This window comes from Loxodonta africana, chromosome X (assembly GCF_030014295.1).
Source record: "Loxodonta africana isolate mLoxAfr1 chromosome X, mLoxAfr1.hap2, whole genome shotgun sequence".
Lineage (NCBI taxonomy): Eukaryota > Metazoa > Chordata > Mammalia > Proboscidea > Elephantidae > Loxodonta > Loxodonta africana.
In genome coordinates, this window is record NC_087369.1 from 28,205,533 (window position 1) to 28,224,072 (window position 18,540).

The 18,540-nt window shown below is 41.5% G+C and overlaps 1 protein-coding gene across 1 annotated transcript; it reads left to right on the forward strand.

Moving 5' to 3' along the window:
• Positions 1-17,204: 17,204 nt before the first annotated feature.
• Positions 17,205-18,212, forward strand: LOC100670634 (melanoma-associated antigen B18). Its single transcript, XM_010595825.1, has one exon. It carries the CDS (start codon positions 17,205-17,207, stop codon positions 18,210-18,212), a length of 1,008 nt encoding a protein of 335 aa, XP_010594127.1.
• Positions 18,213-18,540: the final 328 nt, after the last annotated feature.

The following is an 18,540-nucleotide window of genomic DNA, read 5'->3' on the forward strand; positions in this document are numbered from 1 at the left end:
CATAGAAAGTTTTCTTTTTCCATGTAAATTATTTTAAATTGCTTTTTTTTTCTCACGAGAGCAGAAACTATTACATAGAAAGATCCAGAGATTGAATGCCTCTGACATCTTGAGAAACAATGGGCGTGGCTTTAACCATAAGAGAAGCAAGCAGGGTATCCCTTCCTAGGTAATTCATTCCTCCAACAATCAAGGGGACATCTGGCCAGTTCTGACGCAAAATACAAGGAACATGAAAACGTCTGCAGATAGATTTTCTCCCAAAGGAGACCTAAGCAACTGCTGCGGAGCTCCCATGGAGTCTCAGACCACATTTTTTCCCAAGCATACTTCTATTAAAGACAGTCAGCCAGGGCTTTGCAGCTGCTGGAATTGCCAGCTTTGCCAAACCAATCTAGTCCCTAGGTTTCCCTGTGTTTCAGTACCTACTGCTATGAAGCAAATCACTTCTTTGCTTAAAACAACAACAATGTATTCTTTCTCAGTTCTGTGAGTCAGGAACTCAGGCAGGTCTTGGCTGGGCCCTGAGTGGCACAAGCAGTTTATGATCAGCTGCTAACCAAAAGGCTGATGGTTCTGATGCACCCGGCTGCTCTGTGGAAGAAAGGCCTGGTGAACTGCTTCCATAAAGATTCCAAAACCAAAACGAAACCCGCTGCCGTCGAGTCGAGTCGATTCCGACTCATAGCGACTCCACAGGGCAGAGTAGAACTGCCGCATAGAGTTTCCAAGGAGCGCCTGGCAGATTCAAATTGCTGACCTTTTTGGTTAGCAGCCGTGGCACTTAATCACTACGCCACCAGGGTTTCCTCCATAAACATTACAGCCAAGAAAACCCTATGAAGTAGTTCTACTCTGTAACACATATAGTTGCCGTAAGTTGGAATTGACTCCACAGCAACTGGTTTGGGGTTTTTTGGTTTAGTTAGCTGGGCAGTTCTTCTGCTCCACTTGACAATGACTGCACTCACTCTGGCTGCATTGGATTGGCAGCTGAGCTGGTCTGGAAGGTACAAGAAGGTTCTACACACATATCTGGCGCCTCACTGGTCTTCCACACAGCCTCTCGATCCTCACATACTGCTTTACCGTTCGGTTTTCTAGCCCAAGATTCTTGACATCATGGCAGCTGGCATCCTACAGAAAGAAGCTGGAAACTGCCTCTTACAAAGTAATACTGGGACTCACACTGCGTCATACCTGCCCTATTCTATTGGTTAAGGTGAGTCACAAAGTCAGCTGATTCAAGGGAAGGGGAAATTAACTCCATTTCTTGATGTAATATATTACAAAATGGGAAAGAATTGACGGTGGTCAACTTTGAAACCCAACCAAACACTGTATCTCTATTTTGGTTATTCACAGTTCCAGACTGGCCTTCCTCCTGTCCCCAGAGAGTGGCTATGGCGGCCTCAAGCACATCATCTGGCAATGTGGTATAAGCAGGTATAGGAAATGTGGGAATTTATAGTCACCCAGATCTGAGACTGAATTTTGACCCTACCCCTTCTGAGTTAAGTAATGTAATGACAGCCTATCTGAGCATCAGTTTCCAAATCTATGAGACTGGGATAATATTACTACCCTGGAGAGCTGTAAGAATTAGAGCTATGTATAAAGCGACTGGCATATATCCGGTGCTTATAAATTTTCGTTGTTTTTATTGGAGCCCTGGTGGTGCAGTGGTTAAGAGTTCAGCTGCTAACCAAAAGGTCAGTAGTTCAAATCCACCAGCCACTCCTTGGAAACCCTATGGGGCCGTTCTACTCTGTCATGTAGAGTCGCTATGAGTCGAAATCAACTCAATAGCAACAGGTATGTTGTTATTAGATGAGTGATGGAGAACAGCTTTCTAGGATATTATATTTACTTCTGGCTCGAATCATTTCTATTCAGAAGGAGAACTGAAAGGCTGGAAGACAACTGGGATGTATGTGACCCTAATACCTTGCAACATGCTTTCTCCTATTGAAAATGGGTGATTGAGAGCTTGACATAACTAACTGCATGGGTCTCTTTTCAAAGGGGTACAGAGCCCTCTCGGCTCCCATGGCCTTGGTCTGTCTCGAGAAATGACCTTCAGCCTGCAGGACGGCAGCTGGCTAGGAAGGCTGCCTGATGCTTTTGATCTGCAACTTTCTTTTTTGCTCCTTATCTCAGTCAGCGACGGCAGTGGGTATCTCAGTCAGAGTGGACTTGGCAGGCCAGTTCCACTAGCCGAGAGATTCTTACGTAAGTTTTTTTCAGCCTGTGACAAACATACAGATTAGAGTCCAGATGTCTGACATGCGTATCTTTAACAAAGAGTTTCTTGTAGCTGTTTTGTGATGTATACGACCATCTGTGGGCTACGCGCTTAAAAACATTAGGTAATCCTTGCCAAAATGGTATATAAGCTCTGATATAAAAATTGCTTTTGGGGGACTCCATAATGGACAGCCTGCGTTGCTGTCGCCCCCCGCCCCAGCTCCCGTTGGTGTCACCTCCTAATAAACTTTCTCTTTCTTACTTGGAGTACATTTCATTGGCTCCACTGCTCCAGGGCATAGACCACAAACAGGTAACAATGTACTTCTGAGACATCTCAAATGACTGAGAGATGCTCTGGCCTTCTAATGTCAGGAGTCTCTTAAATTAGAGGAAATCTTGGGCAATTAAAGATAAATCACACACTAGAACTTTAGGCTGGCTCTGAAAGAGAGAGAGTTTGCTAATCTCTATTTACCTTCAATTTAGGAATGAGACAAGCTCCTGAAAGGCAAGATCTGGGACCATATACCACAGACCCCCTATCAAATACCCGGGTTATGTAACTCAAAAAAATAATAGACTCTCCATGTTGCAATATGATATATGACATAAATACATAATATGTGTAGCTGTTTAATGAGAAACTAGTTTGTTCTGTAAATGTTCATCTAAAGTACAATTAAAAAAAAAAAAGATTGCTGTTTTAGAAACTCTATGGGGCAGTTCTGTTCTCTCCTATAGGGTCGCTATGAGTTGGAATCTACTCAACGTTAATGGGTTTTGGTATAAGTTACCAGGCACATGTGAGCATCATTTAGATTCCCCAAATCAAGTGTGTACAGGGAGTGGTCAACAATTCTACAGGCATGGGAGACAAGAGTCATCTGGGAACTTTCTGACCCATTTTCTTTATCATTTCCATGTCATGGTGTCACAACTGGTTATTATACTCTTTCCTGCTGACTTCACTATCTCCAGAGTCTTACTATTTCTGTTCCCTCTGTTTCTCTACCTCTTCTTTACTGATCTCTGTTTCCACAGCATTTTTTAAAAATTGCCACCAAGAAGAAAGTTCTCTTAGGGAACCTATTCTTTAAAACGGAGAGAAATTTGATTCTGGGGAATAGGAGGAAAGAATGGTACAATATTTGAACTTTTACCACTATTCTCTGTGCAATGTATTTTCTCTCTGACCTTCAGCAAGTTGTTTAGTTTCTCCGTGCCTCAATTCCCTTCCTCATCCATGAAATGAAGGAAAGCCCCACATTCCTTAGCACTGAGATGTTCAAATGATGTGTAAGTCATTTTTTTAAATCTTCTTTATTTAGGGGCACTTTTCTGCCATATCAAATCCTATCCTTATAAAAAAAAGTCTGGCTTTTGTTTTTTCAATAATATATATCTCTTTCAGAACATTGGCGGTGCAATGGATAAAAGCTCAGGTGCTAATGAAAAGGTCGGCAGTTCGAATCCACCAGCTGCTCCTTGGAAACCCTGTGGGGCAGTTCTAGTCTGTCCTATAGGGTCACTATGAGCTGGAATCGACTCAAAGGCAACGGGTTCATATCTCTTTTACAGATTCTTCCACTAGGTGAAAAGGAGTCTCCTCTTTAAGGAAAATGTTTTACACGGGAAAACTTATTTTTCCTAACTTCTAGTAAAGATATTATAGACATGCTTGAAAGTGAGTTTATCACTACACGATGGTCAAAATGGTCCAAGATAAATCTTGTCAATGAACAGATTGTTATTATGATTGATCATTTTTGTACCAGGGCTGTAAATATTTCATAAAATATGTAAATGATTGCTTCGTCTTATTTGGCTTTGTTCATTTTTTTCCCCCCTCCGTAATGTTTTTGTTTGAAGTTGATGTGTCTGATTCAGCTATAGGCTAATACAGTCATTGTTAGATGCCATTCTTCCTTGGTATTGTCTTAACGGCCATTTATCTAGTCATCAGTCCAAGAACCAGGGAAAGGAAAAGAAAACTCGTTTCATTCAAATAGTAAATGATTTGCTTAGTAGAAGTATAAAAAGGAGAGGCTGGTTACAACCATGGTTGAGATTTTCAAATATTACCTCCGCATTATATACTTCTCCGTATATATTCTATTATCTATGTATCCTATACCTCACTGCCACGAGTATCTCAGAAATTTCTCATTGTTCAGTTAGATTCACATACACTTGTTAAAATGTCAAACAGGAAAAACAGAATACAGCAAAACTATCCAGTTGCTAAGAAGAAAACCTCTTGAAATATCTAGATTAAACCCAAAGGCTAACAGGAAATACTCAATTTGCCTTAAAAGCCCAAGATCCTTTATAAATAACTTGCCTAAAATGACAATTTATGTACATACGCCTCAACAGTTATCACAATTAACATTGTTTTTTGGTATATGTAATGGAACTGGAAATTAATAATCCTAGAGTTTATTAAATTCTATAAAAGCATGACTGTAACAAAACAATGAAGAAGTTAATTACTTCAAAGCTTGTTGATTCCCTCTGAGAAAATAAACTTCCTAATATCATACTCATCCCAAGACTCAGCTGGTGTCTTACATGACACATAATATGATTGCAAGAAGCCCCCATAAACTGTTTATCACTGAAAGTAGAAAAAGACCTCTGGAATATAATGCCAAATAATACACATTAGTCACAATAAGCTTTGCTATCAATTTCCCACTTGCATATTAGCATAAGGCACACAATCATTTCCTTTTCTTTCAAATGAATTTTAGGTGCATTGAAATAGCACACTTTCTGCTTGCAGATCCGACATTTTTAAAAGCGGCTCAAGTTGAAATCAAATTAGAATGAACCAGTTAATATTTGCTTTCGTAGGAACACAAATGATTCATCTCAGAAAAGCCAATAATGAGTTCTTCCACTTGGCCATCGTAATGTGCATTTAATGTGCTGTCCTTTGCACAGCCACATGATGCCACCATCAACTGAACACATGCCTCGTGCTGTCTGTCATATGGTGATAATGAAGTTTTCCTCAAACAAATACAGTATAGACCACGACATGTTTAGTTGTAGTCAGCCCAATTCTCTAGATGCTATAGCCAGAGGTACTGATTATACCGGCTTATTTCACCACCAAATGCATTTATCTATTTATTCATTACTTTATCATGCTTGCAATTTAACAATATTCTGAGTGGAATAATTTCCTCATGAACATTGAAGGAGCATTTGCGATCTCTGCTAATTTAAAGTAAAAATGTTTCCTGGATATTCACACTGACTGTGAGCTCGAGCACCAAAATATTAATAATTTTTTAATGTAATGTGCAGTAAAATTATGAGTGATAAAATCTTTTTCTATATGCTCTAAGTTTTCTGCAATGAGTTTGCTTCCCACCCAGCCTTTAAATGTTGGCTTGCCTTTATATATATATTTTTTAATAATTTTTATTGTACTCTAAGTGAAAGTTTACAAATCAAGTCAGTCTCTCAAAAAAAGGTTTTTTTTTTTTTGTAATGAGACAGCCTGCTCCCTCCTTCCAGTCTCTCCTTTCATGACCATTTGGCCAGTTTCTAACCCTCTCTACCCTCCTATCTCCCCTCCAGGCAGGAGATGCCAACATAGTCTCAAGTGTCCACCTGATGCAAGTAGCTCACTCCTCACCAGCATCCCTCTCCAACCCATTGTCCAGTCCCTTCCATGTCTGAAGAGTTGGCTTCGGGAATGGTTCCTGTCCTGGGCCAACAGAAGGTTTGGGGACCATGACCTCTAGGGGTCCTTCTAGTCTCAGTCAGACCATTAAGTCTGGTCTTATGAGAATTTGGGGTCTGCATCCCACTGCTCTCCTGCTCCCTCAGGGGTTCTCTGTTGTGTTCCCTGTCAGGGCAGTCATCGGTTGTGGCCAGGCACCATCTAGTTCTTCTGGTCTGCCTTCCTATTTTTACTTCACTCTGCACTCTCTTCCAGTGCTTCCATTCTCAAATACCTGCTCATGACTCTCACATATGCATCTCTGGTTCAAGCCTCTCCTCTCATATCCGGTCCCATACATATTTCTACTGACCTGAGAGTTTCACTTGAATATTTCTCAAAGTTGCCTAAAACATGACCTTTTTAAAACTGAACTCAGAATCATATCTCCAAATTAAGTCCATTCTTACCCGTTGCCCTCGAGTCGATTCCGACTCATTAGCGACCCTATTATAGGACAGAGTAGAACTGCCCCATAGGGTTTCCAAGGAGCAGCTGGTGGATTCGAACTGCCAACCTTTTGTATAATAGCCAAGCTCTTAACCACTATGCCACCAGGGCTCCAAGTCTATTCTTATCACCCCCCAAACCAAAAACCAAACCTGCTACTGTCCGGTGAGTTCTGACTCACGGCAACCCTACATGTGACAGAGCAGACGTGCTCAGGGTTTTCTTGGCTGTAATCTTTACAGAAGCAGATTGCCAGGCCTTTCTTTCATGACACTATTGAGTGAGTGTGAACCACCAACCTTTAGGTTAGCAGCCGATCACAAGCTGCTTGCGCCACCCAGGGACCTTTTATCACCCCCCGCTCTCAGTAAATTTTCCACTTGCGGAATTCCCAAGCTCGATAGGTGAGGCAACTGTGAATCCAGTTATCCATGCCAGGGATGAGCAAACATCTTTGACACTGTCCTCTCTCACACCACCCATATCCAAACCAGCACATAAAGCAGCACCAGTTGTCACTGAGTCAATTTCAACTCATGGTGACCCCGTGCACTGTACAGTAGAACTGCGCTCCATAGGATTTCAGTGGCCATGACCTTTTTGAAGCAGATAGCCAGGCCTTTCTTCTGAGGCACCTGAGTGGGTTTGAACCATCAACCTTTCAGTTAGCAGCTGAGCGCTTAACCGTTTACACACCCAGGGACTCCTAAACTAGCACAGAAGTCCTGAAAATCTACTCATACATGGTTTTCTAGTCTATCCACATTTATCTATCTCTGGTCTCTATGGATCAAAATTGACTCAACGACATTGGGTTTGGTTTTTTTTTTTTTGAACGTCACCATCCTGGAACACGTTGTAAGAGCACCCAACTTCTTTTTCCTACGTCCATTTTTTTCCCCCTTCTCTTAAATCTGTTTTCTACATCATAGCCACAGTGGTCTTTTGAAAGTGCATATCTGATCAGGTCACTCCTCTACTTTAAAGCCGTCAGTGGTTTTATTTTGCATCTAAGAAGAAACCTAAAAGGCTCTTACCACGCTCCCCCACTTGCCTTTATTTACACTCAAGCCAAGGTGGTCTTCTTCCAGCCTACTGCACGCACTAGACTTATTCTTCAATCAGGCCTTTGCACAGGCAATTCCCTTGAGGAACAGTCCTCAAACCTCACCCCACCCTTGTCCATCTACCTCACATTCATCCTTTTTTTCTAGATTCAAATACTAATTCTTCAGGACAGCCTTCCCAAACTTATTGGATCAGATAGCATCCCATTATTTTACCTCCCTGTCCCTTAGCCTTTAAAAATCTATAATCACGTATATATGTGTCTATTGGATTTATACCTGTCTCTGCCACTGGACGATAAGATCCATGAAAGCAGGGTCTGACCATATTTTGCTTGCTATTTTATCCTCAGCTCTCAACACAGTGCATGGTCAAAATGTATTGCTGACAAGTATTTGTTGGATTAAGGACTACAATATTTTATATTCAGAAAAATATTAAAATAGGAGTGAAATATACGAAGTCAAGTGTGCGTCTGAAGTGCAAAGAATCAGATTCTGTTCCCTTGCAACAAGAAAGCATAAATCTGACAACTAATTGTCCACCAGATAAAAACAGCATACCAAAACGAAGGCAAACCCGTTGCCACCAAGTGGATTTCGACTCATAGTGACCCTATAGAACAAAGTAGAACGGCCCCAGAGGGTTTCCAAAGAACAGCTGTTTCTATTACATAAAAGAGCTAAGCTGAGACTATATTTCCTAAGGCTGTTTTTCAGTTAAATGCTTAAAATGTAGTCGATACTATTATGAACAATGTCCTTAGCATAAATATCATGTTAAGATTTTTTCCTTATCTTGACTTTAATGTCAAGTTTATAGTTTGGACTAATTTTAAACATCATTTTAATTACCAAAATTATGAGCAATATTACAAAAAAAAAGAAAAGGGTTAAAAAATAAAGTATTTAAAAGAGCTGCTTGCAATACATGAAATTAAATAGCCTTTTATACTGTCAAAGAATCTATTCCCACTTCTAATTAGAAAAAAGACATCTTCTGATACTCCTCTCTCTCTTACACAGACTAAACCTTTGCCGTCTTCATTACTCTGTAACAGTGCCCGGGAATAGAAAATATAAGTTAAATGAACAAATGAAAGCTTCTTAATTTTTATGAGCCTCAGTTTCTTTGCCTGTATAATCCAGTTACAAAACTTACACCTCAAGCTAAGTATGACGATGCTCACAGCATGCTTCCTAGCATGTCATGGGTCCTCAATATTTAAGCAGTTGCTGTTACTACTTTTTAAATGTATTTCCTATCTCCTTTCTCTCATACTCTTGTGGCCCAATAGCAGACAGATGTTTTAGAAAATGAAGTGGAGTTACCTTTGGGTCCCATTCCATAATTAAGTAGCACCTTAGATCTACAAAGCCGTCTGGGAAATCAGACTAATTAAACTTTTCTAGTCACAACTACCTCTTTCTTGGGACACATCTCACTTGTCTTGTATTTAGCTGCTAACTTGTCTTCTCATCCCTTCTTACCTGCCCTATGGGTGCACACACGTATACTGAGAGGACTAGTTCCAACATTCCACTAACAGTAAGAGTGAAAATAAAAAGAAAACAAATGAACAACCAGCCAAAACCACTTAGCAGATAGGATTTTAAATGCTCCAAATAGCCGAGTATCCATTCAGACGATACTTTCTTTACAATACGCAACTGTCAAATATATATACATACACGTAAATATATATATACATATCACATTAGTAACTCCTAGTGCCTAAATTAACCAAACTTTTCTCTTTGCTAGATAGACATGCCTTAATTTTTTTTCTTAATTTCTTTCAGAGATTTTTTTTCTAATATTTTATTTTTTTATTATTGCACTTTAGGTGAAGGTTTACAGAACAGACTAGCTTCTCATTAAACAATTAGTAGACATATTGTTTTGTGACATTGGTTACCAACCCCACCGTATGTCAACACTCTCCCTTCTTGACACTGGGTTCCCTATTACCAGCTTTCCTGTCCCCTCCTACAATCTAGTCCTTGCCCCTGGGCTGGTGTGCTCCTTTGTCTTGTTTTGTTTTACGGGTCTGTCTAATCTTTGGCTGAAGGGTGAACCTAAGGAGTGACTTTTTTACTGAGCTAAAAGGATTTCTGGGGGCCATACTCTCAGGGTTTCTGCAGTCTCTCTTTCAGAGATTTTAAAAGTAGTTCTTTTACAGATAAAGTATACAAGCCTCTAGTGTTTAAATTAAGCAAACTTGTCCCTTGGTTTGGTGGGTATCTTTTTTTCCCCCCCTTAAATTCCTATAATTTTCCTTCTTTTGATTCAGAAAAATTGTAGTAACTAGGTAACCACAAATTGTCATATTATTATTATTTACAGGTTATTATATTTGTTTGGCAGATTGCTTCTGTCCAAATGAATTAATGTCATTTGAATTTTCTTCTATATTGCTTATGCATTTTGCAGATAATCTAAAATCCTTTTCTGTTTTTAGTAAGCACCAGTGACAAACAATAAATACTTACAACAGGCTAGCCCAACAATCTTCCAAGATGGAAGCTAAGGCCTAGACAGGAAAAGGTATGGTCAAGTTCAGAGGCTTGTCGGAGATGAGCCATCACTAAAACCCAGGTGTCCTAGTTCCAGCTCCGTGCTCCTCGTATCACTTCATCGTGATACGTGACCACTGCTAAACCTTTGAAAATACTGTGATGTAAGAGTAATTAATTGCTTCTTACACCTAAAAAATGTTACTGTAATGGAAAGAAGAATGAATGAGCTTCAAACCCTGTTGATTTCCATTTAGTAAACTAAAGACAGATAGGAAGACTCCTTCATTACTGTATTACCTCAGTCTTGGCATGAAGTTTGCCTTCTGTGTATTTGTTAAGTAAACGAAAAACAGAAGGAAAACGGTTCCTGAGTTGACGTAAACGTGAAGACTCTGTGAAGTTTTATGTTCTGTGAAGTTCAATGTTTGAATGCCGTTTTCCAGTTTGGAAATTAGAGGCCTGAGTTTTGCTTGCTGGGGTCAAATAATCCATTTAAGCTGTTGTCTGAGGGATGCTAGCAACCACCAGGCACAATTGTTTCAAAGAGGGTAAAAAGATCAACAGCATTAGAGACTTTGAAACCTTTTGTTCTAAATTTAGTACAGAATATGCAACCTGGGAGTTCCAGCTACTGCCATGGTTAGAATTTCTGCAATCAGTTGTTTTTTCTAGGTGTCACAGGCAGAGTTTTAAGATGATCCCCATTGACCCACACTCCTGTGTAACCCCTTCCCATCAAGTGCCAGAGGGACCTGTGAATATGATGAGCTATCACTTCCATGACTAGATTATGTTACATGGCACAGTTGACTTTAAGAAAGGGAGATTATCCTTGGTGGGCCTGACCTAATCAGGTGAGGCCGTACAAGAGACAAGGCTCTTTCTTGAGAAAGGGTTTTGAAGTGCTACCAGGAATCGGCACGGAATGCAGGCAACTTTTAGGAGCACAGAGTGGCTCCTGACAGCCATTAAGGAAACAAGGACCTCTGTGCTACAACTGCAAAGAACTCTATTCAGCCGACAACCTGAATGGCCTTGGACATGGATCCTTCCCAAATGTCACTTGATAAGAATGCAGCCCAGCTGACAGGACACCTTGAGAGTGAGGACCTGAGCAGAGAACACAATGAGCTATACCCGGATATGTGACATACAAAACTGTGAGAGAATATTCTTGTAAGTCACTAAATTTGTGAAAATTTGTTACGCAGCAGCAGAAAACGAATAAACTAGGTATCTCAAAGGACACGTCTGATTTTCAGGGCATTCCCAAAATTTGGATCCAATAAATATTTACAAGCGACTAGTAATTTGTAAAGTTTATGAAGTATTTTCTCATACATACTTTTATTTAATCCTTTTACCAACTCAATAAAAAGAATAGCCTTAGTGTTCATCTTTTGTTCCGTTTTGTTTTTTACAGAGACTTATGTAGGGTCAGTACAAGTCGGAATTAATCGACGGCAACAGGCATATAGGATAATCGTATTGCTCAGGATCAAAGCATCAGACAGTACTGAAACAATGCCTAAAATGTAAAACAAGGCAAGGCATAATTAAGTAACTATAAAAGTGTGGGGTCAAGATTTGTATCAAATGCTAAAGACTGAACATGCCTGGGGCTAGGGTGAGGCAAGTGAGACATTTGCCTTGAGCTCAAAATTTAAGGGAGCGGCACCAGAAAATCTGGTAATGAAATATGTTTTACTTCAATATTTCAAAAAATCAAAATTAATGCAAAAATCCACTGTGAGTAAAATATCAAACTTTTAAATAGAGACAGGATCCATGGGCCGAAATCAGGGTTAGGTAAGTGAGGCACTCATTTTCAGGATCATGCAAGCGCAGGGTCAGAGTCTGCCTTTATTTAAAATTTTTATACTTTGCTCTTTACTCACCACGCCCTACTGTCTCACTCATTACACTGCCCTAACTCAATAACACGTACCCTTTGACTTTTCCTTGTCTTCCTTATACTACGAGATATTAACATAGTCTCTGATTTCTGAAATGAACTCTCTAGTCAGTTATTTTTGCTGCCTGGCAAGTGGCAAAGTTATGTGTTCTAAAAATACAGTTCTCTGGATCTGGAAGATTGGCTTCTGGCTATGTTAGCCGGAGAATTGAAGACAATGCATCCATTCCACAAAAGTGGCTTTGAACACTAAGATCTTCTGTTTCTCTTTAATATCACTGATCTTAGCTAAAGCATATATCTTAGAGAATGAGGCACGGGGATGAGGAAGGAGGCCATCAGAATTTCAGTCTTTCATTGGCACTGAGGTCATTGAAATGGCTGAAACAGTATTGGAAAGCAGCAGGTTTGAGGGTGGACGGTTAGTTCAAGGTGAACTAGAGCGGAATCAGGGAAAAGGTGGAAAAGTCTTCAGCCACCAAAAGACTAAATTTGTTGTCGGGACCAGATCACTCCAGGTGCCTTATCCTGATTGAGAAGGTGTTATTATACCATTCAGACAAGAGTTGGGCAGGGGTAGGGAGTGATGGTAGACAAAGAGATCAAAATTTAGTTCTAAGAGCCGAATGGTGATAAACCTAGGTTTATATACCCACAGTTTGACTGTCTTTGCTGTACAACAGTCTATATTTCTAGGCTTCTTAACCTAGAAACATGTCCAAAAATCTGCCTGCTCGAGAATATCCAATAAAAACATCTAAATGTTTATTAAAAAGTGAAATCAGAAATTAGAGAATTTCTTTTAATAAAATGGGACAAACGATTAACATATTTATTCAAACAAATCAGATATTTTGCATTCCCCACATTAATGGAGTCTTGATATAAAGTCCATTACAACAGCCCTGTATTGAATAGATTTGTGGGCCCAGAGGAAATTTATTTTTTAGGTCTCCATGTGTACAAGATAGTATCAGCACACACACCACTTTCCATACACACGTAAGGTTTTTTAAGAAATAAAATAAAACTCAACTGGCATACTGCTGGTTCACCACCAATTGCTGGGGAGTCGATTCTGACTGATAGCGATCCTATAAGACAGTAGAACTGCCCCATAGGGTTCCAAGGCTGTAATTCTTACGGAAGCAGACTGTCACATCTTCCTTCCGCAGAGCAGTTGGTGGGTTCGAACCACCAACTTTTTGGTTAGCAGCGCAGAGCTTTAACCACTGAGCCACCAGGGCTCCTTTACTGATGGTTAGCTATGTAGAAATAACACTGAAACTACAGCCTTTCAAAGGAAGAAAAAAGAAAAAAAAAGATTTTTTTTTTTTTTTTTAGGAAGAAAGCATTGAATAAACCAAAATAAAATTTTCCATGGATTCCAAAATTATCACCATCTGTAAAGGCACAAGTAATATGTTACTGAATAAAGACTAGGGCTTGAGCACTGATGATTCCAATACTGCCCATCAATAATCATTAATAATAGATCAATTATTCAACCAGTTATAACTAACTTCTGGTTTTGTTTTCAAGCAAGAGTTTTTTGTTGTTGTAGTTACTAAAAATTACCAAAAAACACCATAAAATTTTGGACTCAAGAGTTGCTTACGTTGATTAGGCAAAGAGAGATTTAGTGTTCTTAACCTACTACCTACCTCTTTGGCAGTAAACCCACTTCCGTGGAGTCAATTCCGACTCATAGTGACCATATAGGACAGAGTAGAACTGCACCATAGAGTTTCCAAGGAACGCCTGGCAGATTCGAACTGCCGAACTCTTGGTTAGCAGCCATAGCACTTAACCACTACGCAACCAGGGTTTCCCTCCAGGCAGTAAGATGGGGCAGTTATAGTGCTCACCTTAAGAAAACCAAACGGTGAACAGCAAAACATTCTACCTATAGATGTATATTCAGCTAATCATCTCAGAAGGAATGATAGAATTGGAGAATTACCATTCTGTAGCCCTTAACAGGGCCCTGGTTGTGCAGTGGTTAAGAGCTCGGCTGCTGATCAAAAGGTCAGCACCAGCCACCCTTGGAAACTCTATGGGGCAGTTCTACTGTGCTATATAGGAGGGTCGCTATGAGTTGGAATCGACTCGATGGCAACAGGTTTGGTTTTGGTTTGGTAGCCCTTAATGGATTAATAAATAAAGGTGATGAACCTCAAATGATTACCAATACCATCGCAAAGGGAGACAAGAGACATCATGTACTTTCTTACGTAATGGAAGTGCACAGCATCACATCTAGAGTGCTCTTGCCAATAAACAAACAAATAAACCACAATCTGAACAAGGATCACCTGTAACTACTGAGGATTGTTGATGGCAAGAACCAAATCTATTGGGTTCATTTTTCTTCTCTCTGTACTGTTGTGTATGTTTGAGAATTTCATTCTAAATTTTAATTTTATTATAAATACCATGCCTTTAAATTTGATAACTCAATTGAAACGGTACAATTTTTAGCAAAATATAAATGACTAAAGGACTCTATGAAGAAATAGAAAACTTGAATTGAACAGTACAAACTGAAACTATAGTCCAAACCTAAGATACCTTCAAAATATTCCAGGACCAGCCAGGTTTGTAGACCCATTATATCAAACGGTAAGGTCAAAACGTTGTTGTTACCGTTGTGTGCTATCCAGTCGATTCCGACTCATAGTTACCATCTCATATAAGGATGGGAAATTACTCAATCCCTTTAACAGGCTAGCTCCACTTTTTACAAAGATCAGATGAGGGTGCCCCAATAAAGGAACACTTGAGCCAAGTTCACTCACATAGAGACAAATATCCTAAATAAATTCACAGCAGATCTGATACAGCAGAGAATTAAATGACGAAATAGGCTGTGCCCAAAGAATACAAAGGTCATGTCGCATTAGAAAAAACTGTGAATTGGAATTCACTACAAAAACACAGGAAAGCCTTTAATCACTTACAGGGGTAAAGAAAAAGCCTTTGGTAAAAATTCAACCCCATTCACAGTACGTAGTAACTTTTACCAAACTTACATTAGAAAGGAATTCCCATTTTGTAAAATCTACAGCAAACATACTTAAATGTGAAATATTAGTAACATTTCCAAGAAAGTCCAGAACAAGATATAAAGGCTGGATACTGACTGTACTGTTCAAACCTGGTCTGGGATGCATAGCCAGTGCGCAGCCATACACAAGAACGCCAAAATAAATCAGAAGTATGAATGATGACAAGAAAGAGATACTATGATTGTCTAATTAAAAAATCCAAAAGAATCAGCTCAAAATATTCAAACGTACAAGAAACTTCAGAAAGCTGGTGTAGAAGATCACTACAGCAAAATCAGGAGTCTGGCCACACAAAATAAATAACTTATTAGAACATGTAATGGAAAATATATCATTCAAAAACAGCAGCAACATCCAAAATATACCTAAAAAGAAAACTAACAAAAATATACATGACCCTTATGGAGGCAACTCTAAAAGTTTGCTGACAGAATTAAGTAACCCCAAAAAAACCAAAAGGTTGCCGTCGAGTCAATTCCGACTCATAGCGACCCTACAGGACAGAGAAAAACTGCCCCACAGGGTTTCCAAGGAGCACCTGGTGGATTCGAACTGCTGACCTTTTTGGTTAGCAGCCGCAGCTCTTAACCACTACACCACCAGGGTTTCCGAATTAAGTAAATAAAACAAAAAAAAAAACCCAGTGCCGTCGAGTCGATTCCGACTCATGGCGACCCTATAGGACAAAGTGGAACTGCCCCATAGAGTTTCCAAGGAGCGCCTGGTGGATTTGAACTGCCAACCCTTTGGTTGGCAGCCGTAGCACTTAACCACTACACTAAGTAAAAGAAGTCCCAAGTGGAGCGGTCCAAAAAAAAAAAAAAAAAACCAAACCCGTTGCCTTCGAGTCGATTCCGACTCATAGTGACCTATAGGTCAGAGTAGAACTGCCCCATAGAGTTTCCAAGGAGCGCCTGGTGGATTTGAAGTGCTGACCTTTTGGTTAGCAGCTGGAGCACTTAACCACTATGCCACCAGGGTTTCCTAATGGAGCGGTATACAATGTTTATTCACGAGGAAGAGAACACTGTAAAGATGTCTATACGAAACCAAACCCGTCACCTTCGAGTCAACTCCTACTCAAGGCAACCCAGTTCTCCTTAAATTATTTACAGACTTAGTGCCTTACCTGAAGGGGTGGCCTCGGGTCAGGAGAGAAGTGGCCCGGCTCCTAGCAGGGGTCAAGGTAAGATGCTGAGTGAGGACAGAGGGTTCTATCCACCCGGAAAAGAGGGGCCCACAGAGCCCTGCGCCATAGAGCTCCATCTCCACAGAGCCCCAAGCCTCCAGAGCGCTACCCTCTCAAAGCTCTGTGCCCTCAGAGCCCCGCCCGCTCAGAGCCCCGCCCTCTCAGAGCTCCGCCTCTACTGTCGCCTTGGAAGGCACCTTGCATGGCTGTTAGGCTCAGGATCACCCTTACTTGGGCCTAGAAGGTTTTGAGCAAATAAGGGCCTTGATCTGAAGCTGGCTGATTCTGCACAGCAGGGCCTGCCAGGAGTCAATAAAATGCCCCTATGAAAATTTTCCGGAACACTCCTTTCCTCAGAACGGAGAAAGCTTTATAGAGTCCCTGATGAGAGCCCCGGTAGCCCCAGGACAGGGGTAACCGGAAGTGGCGTACGCTGATTTCCGCCTTTGGAGGCCAAGCGGAAGGACGTTTTGGTCTAAGTGCTGGGGCTTCAGGTCGGCAGAAGGAGGAGTTCTAGGACTGAAGAGGTGTCAAGGTGAGCATCTCGAGTTAGAACTTAGGGGACATACTCCCCCCCTGAATAGAGGAGGCCCGATGGAGCCCCACCGCGCTCCAGTCCTCTTATCAGCTCTGGGAAGGCCAGCGGCATGGCTTTTAGGCCCAAAGCCCCCTGAGCTGGCCTTGGGAGGTTGTGGGAGGGGGAGGGAGGAGGCCTTGATCTAAAGCGGGCATTCTCAGACCAGCAGGAGTCAAGGCGAGTATTCTGAGTTAAAACTGAGGTGACAACCCCCCACAGAACGGAAAAGGCCTCACAGAGTCCCACCCACCCCTGCTTTGCTGGTTCCTGGAGCAGTATTAGATGGGTACCCTGCAGAATTAGCCTTTCTTGGAGCCAAGGTAGAATCTCCCCACTGAGGCTCCACACACCATCTTATCCTCTCTCTTTTAGGGTGACCTCTTTATCAACACAGCTCTCGGCACTCCTGCCTCCTGTCCTTGATAAGAAATCATGCCTCGAGGTCAGAAGAGTAAGCTCCGAGCCCGTGAAAAACGCCGCCAGACCCGAGGTGAGACCAAAGGTCAAGGGGATCCTCAGGCTACTGCAGTGGAGGAAAAAGCCTCCCCCTCCTCTGCCTCTCCTCTTTTGGGAGACAGATCCCAGAATTTGCCTACTACTGGTACACGAAGCCCTCCAAAGTCTCCTCAGAGAGCTGCAAGTGTTTCATGCGCAGATTCAGATAAAGGTGCCACTGGCCAAAATGAGGAAGGTCCAAGCTCCTCACAGGCCAGTGAGAGCTCATGCGAAGATCCATTAAACAAAAAGGTGGTATTGCTGGTGCAGTTCTTACTTCGCAAGTATCACGACAAAGAGCCAATCACAAGGGCAGAGATGCTGAAGTCTGTTGTCAAAAAGTACAGATGTCACTTCCCTGAGATCCTCAAGAGAGCTGCTGAGCACATGGAGCTGGCCCTTGGTGTTGACCTGAAGGAAGTGGATCCCATCAGGCACTGCTATGCCTTTGTCAGCAAATTGGATTTCACCGCAGATGACATGGTTATCGATGAAGAAAACGTGCCCAAGACCGGCCTCCTGATGATTGTGCTGGGTGTGATCTTCACAAAGGGCAACTGCGCCACTGAGGAGGAGGTCTGGGAAGTGCTGAATATGATGGGGGTATATGCTGACAGGCAGCACTTCCTCTATGGAGAGCCCAAGAAAGTCATCACCCAAGAGTTGGTGCAGATGAAGTACCTGGAGTACCGGCAGGTGCCCAACAGTGATCCTCCACGCTACGAATTCCTGTGGGGTCCCAGAGCCCATGCTGAAACCAGCAAGATGAAAGTCCTGGAATTTTTGGCCAAGGTCAACGATACTACGCCCAGTGCCTTCCCATCCTGGTATGAAGAGGCTCTGAAAGATGAGGAAGAGAGAGCTCGAGCCAGAATCGAAGCCAGGGCTCGCAGTAGTGCCAAGGCCAGTGCACGGTCCAAGGCCATGCCCTCCTGCCCCAAGTGATGTCTAAAGAAGAGTCTTCACTTTTTGGTTAAAAAGGGTTGTCAGCATTCTAATAGTGGAGGGCCAGGTTAGGGTTGGAGAGAATAAAATATATATCATCTTTGTGTTCCTGTTCTATATGGGTAACTTGGACTTTTACCTTTCTCTTTTTTTTTTTAAGGTTAAATTTTAAATGTTGAAGTCTGAAGTAGATTCTTTATGGGAAAAAAAGGGCAGTCAACATTCTAAGTAGTGGAGGGCCAGGATGGGGCTGGAGGAAACACACAGTATCTATCATCTTTGTGTTCCTGTTCTACTTGGGTAACTTGGAGTTCTTTCCCCCTTCTCT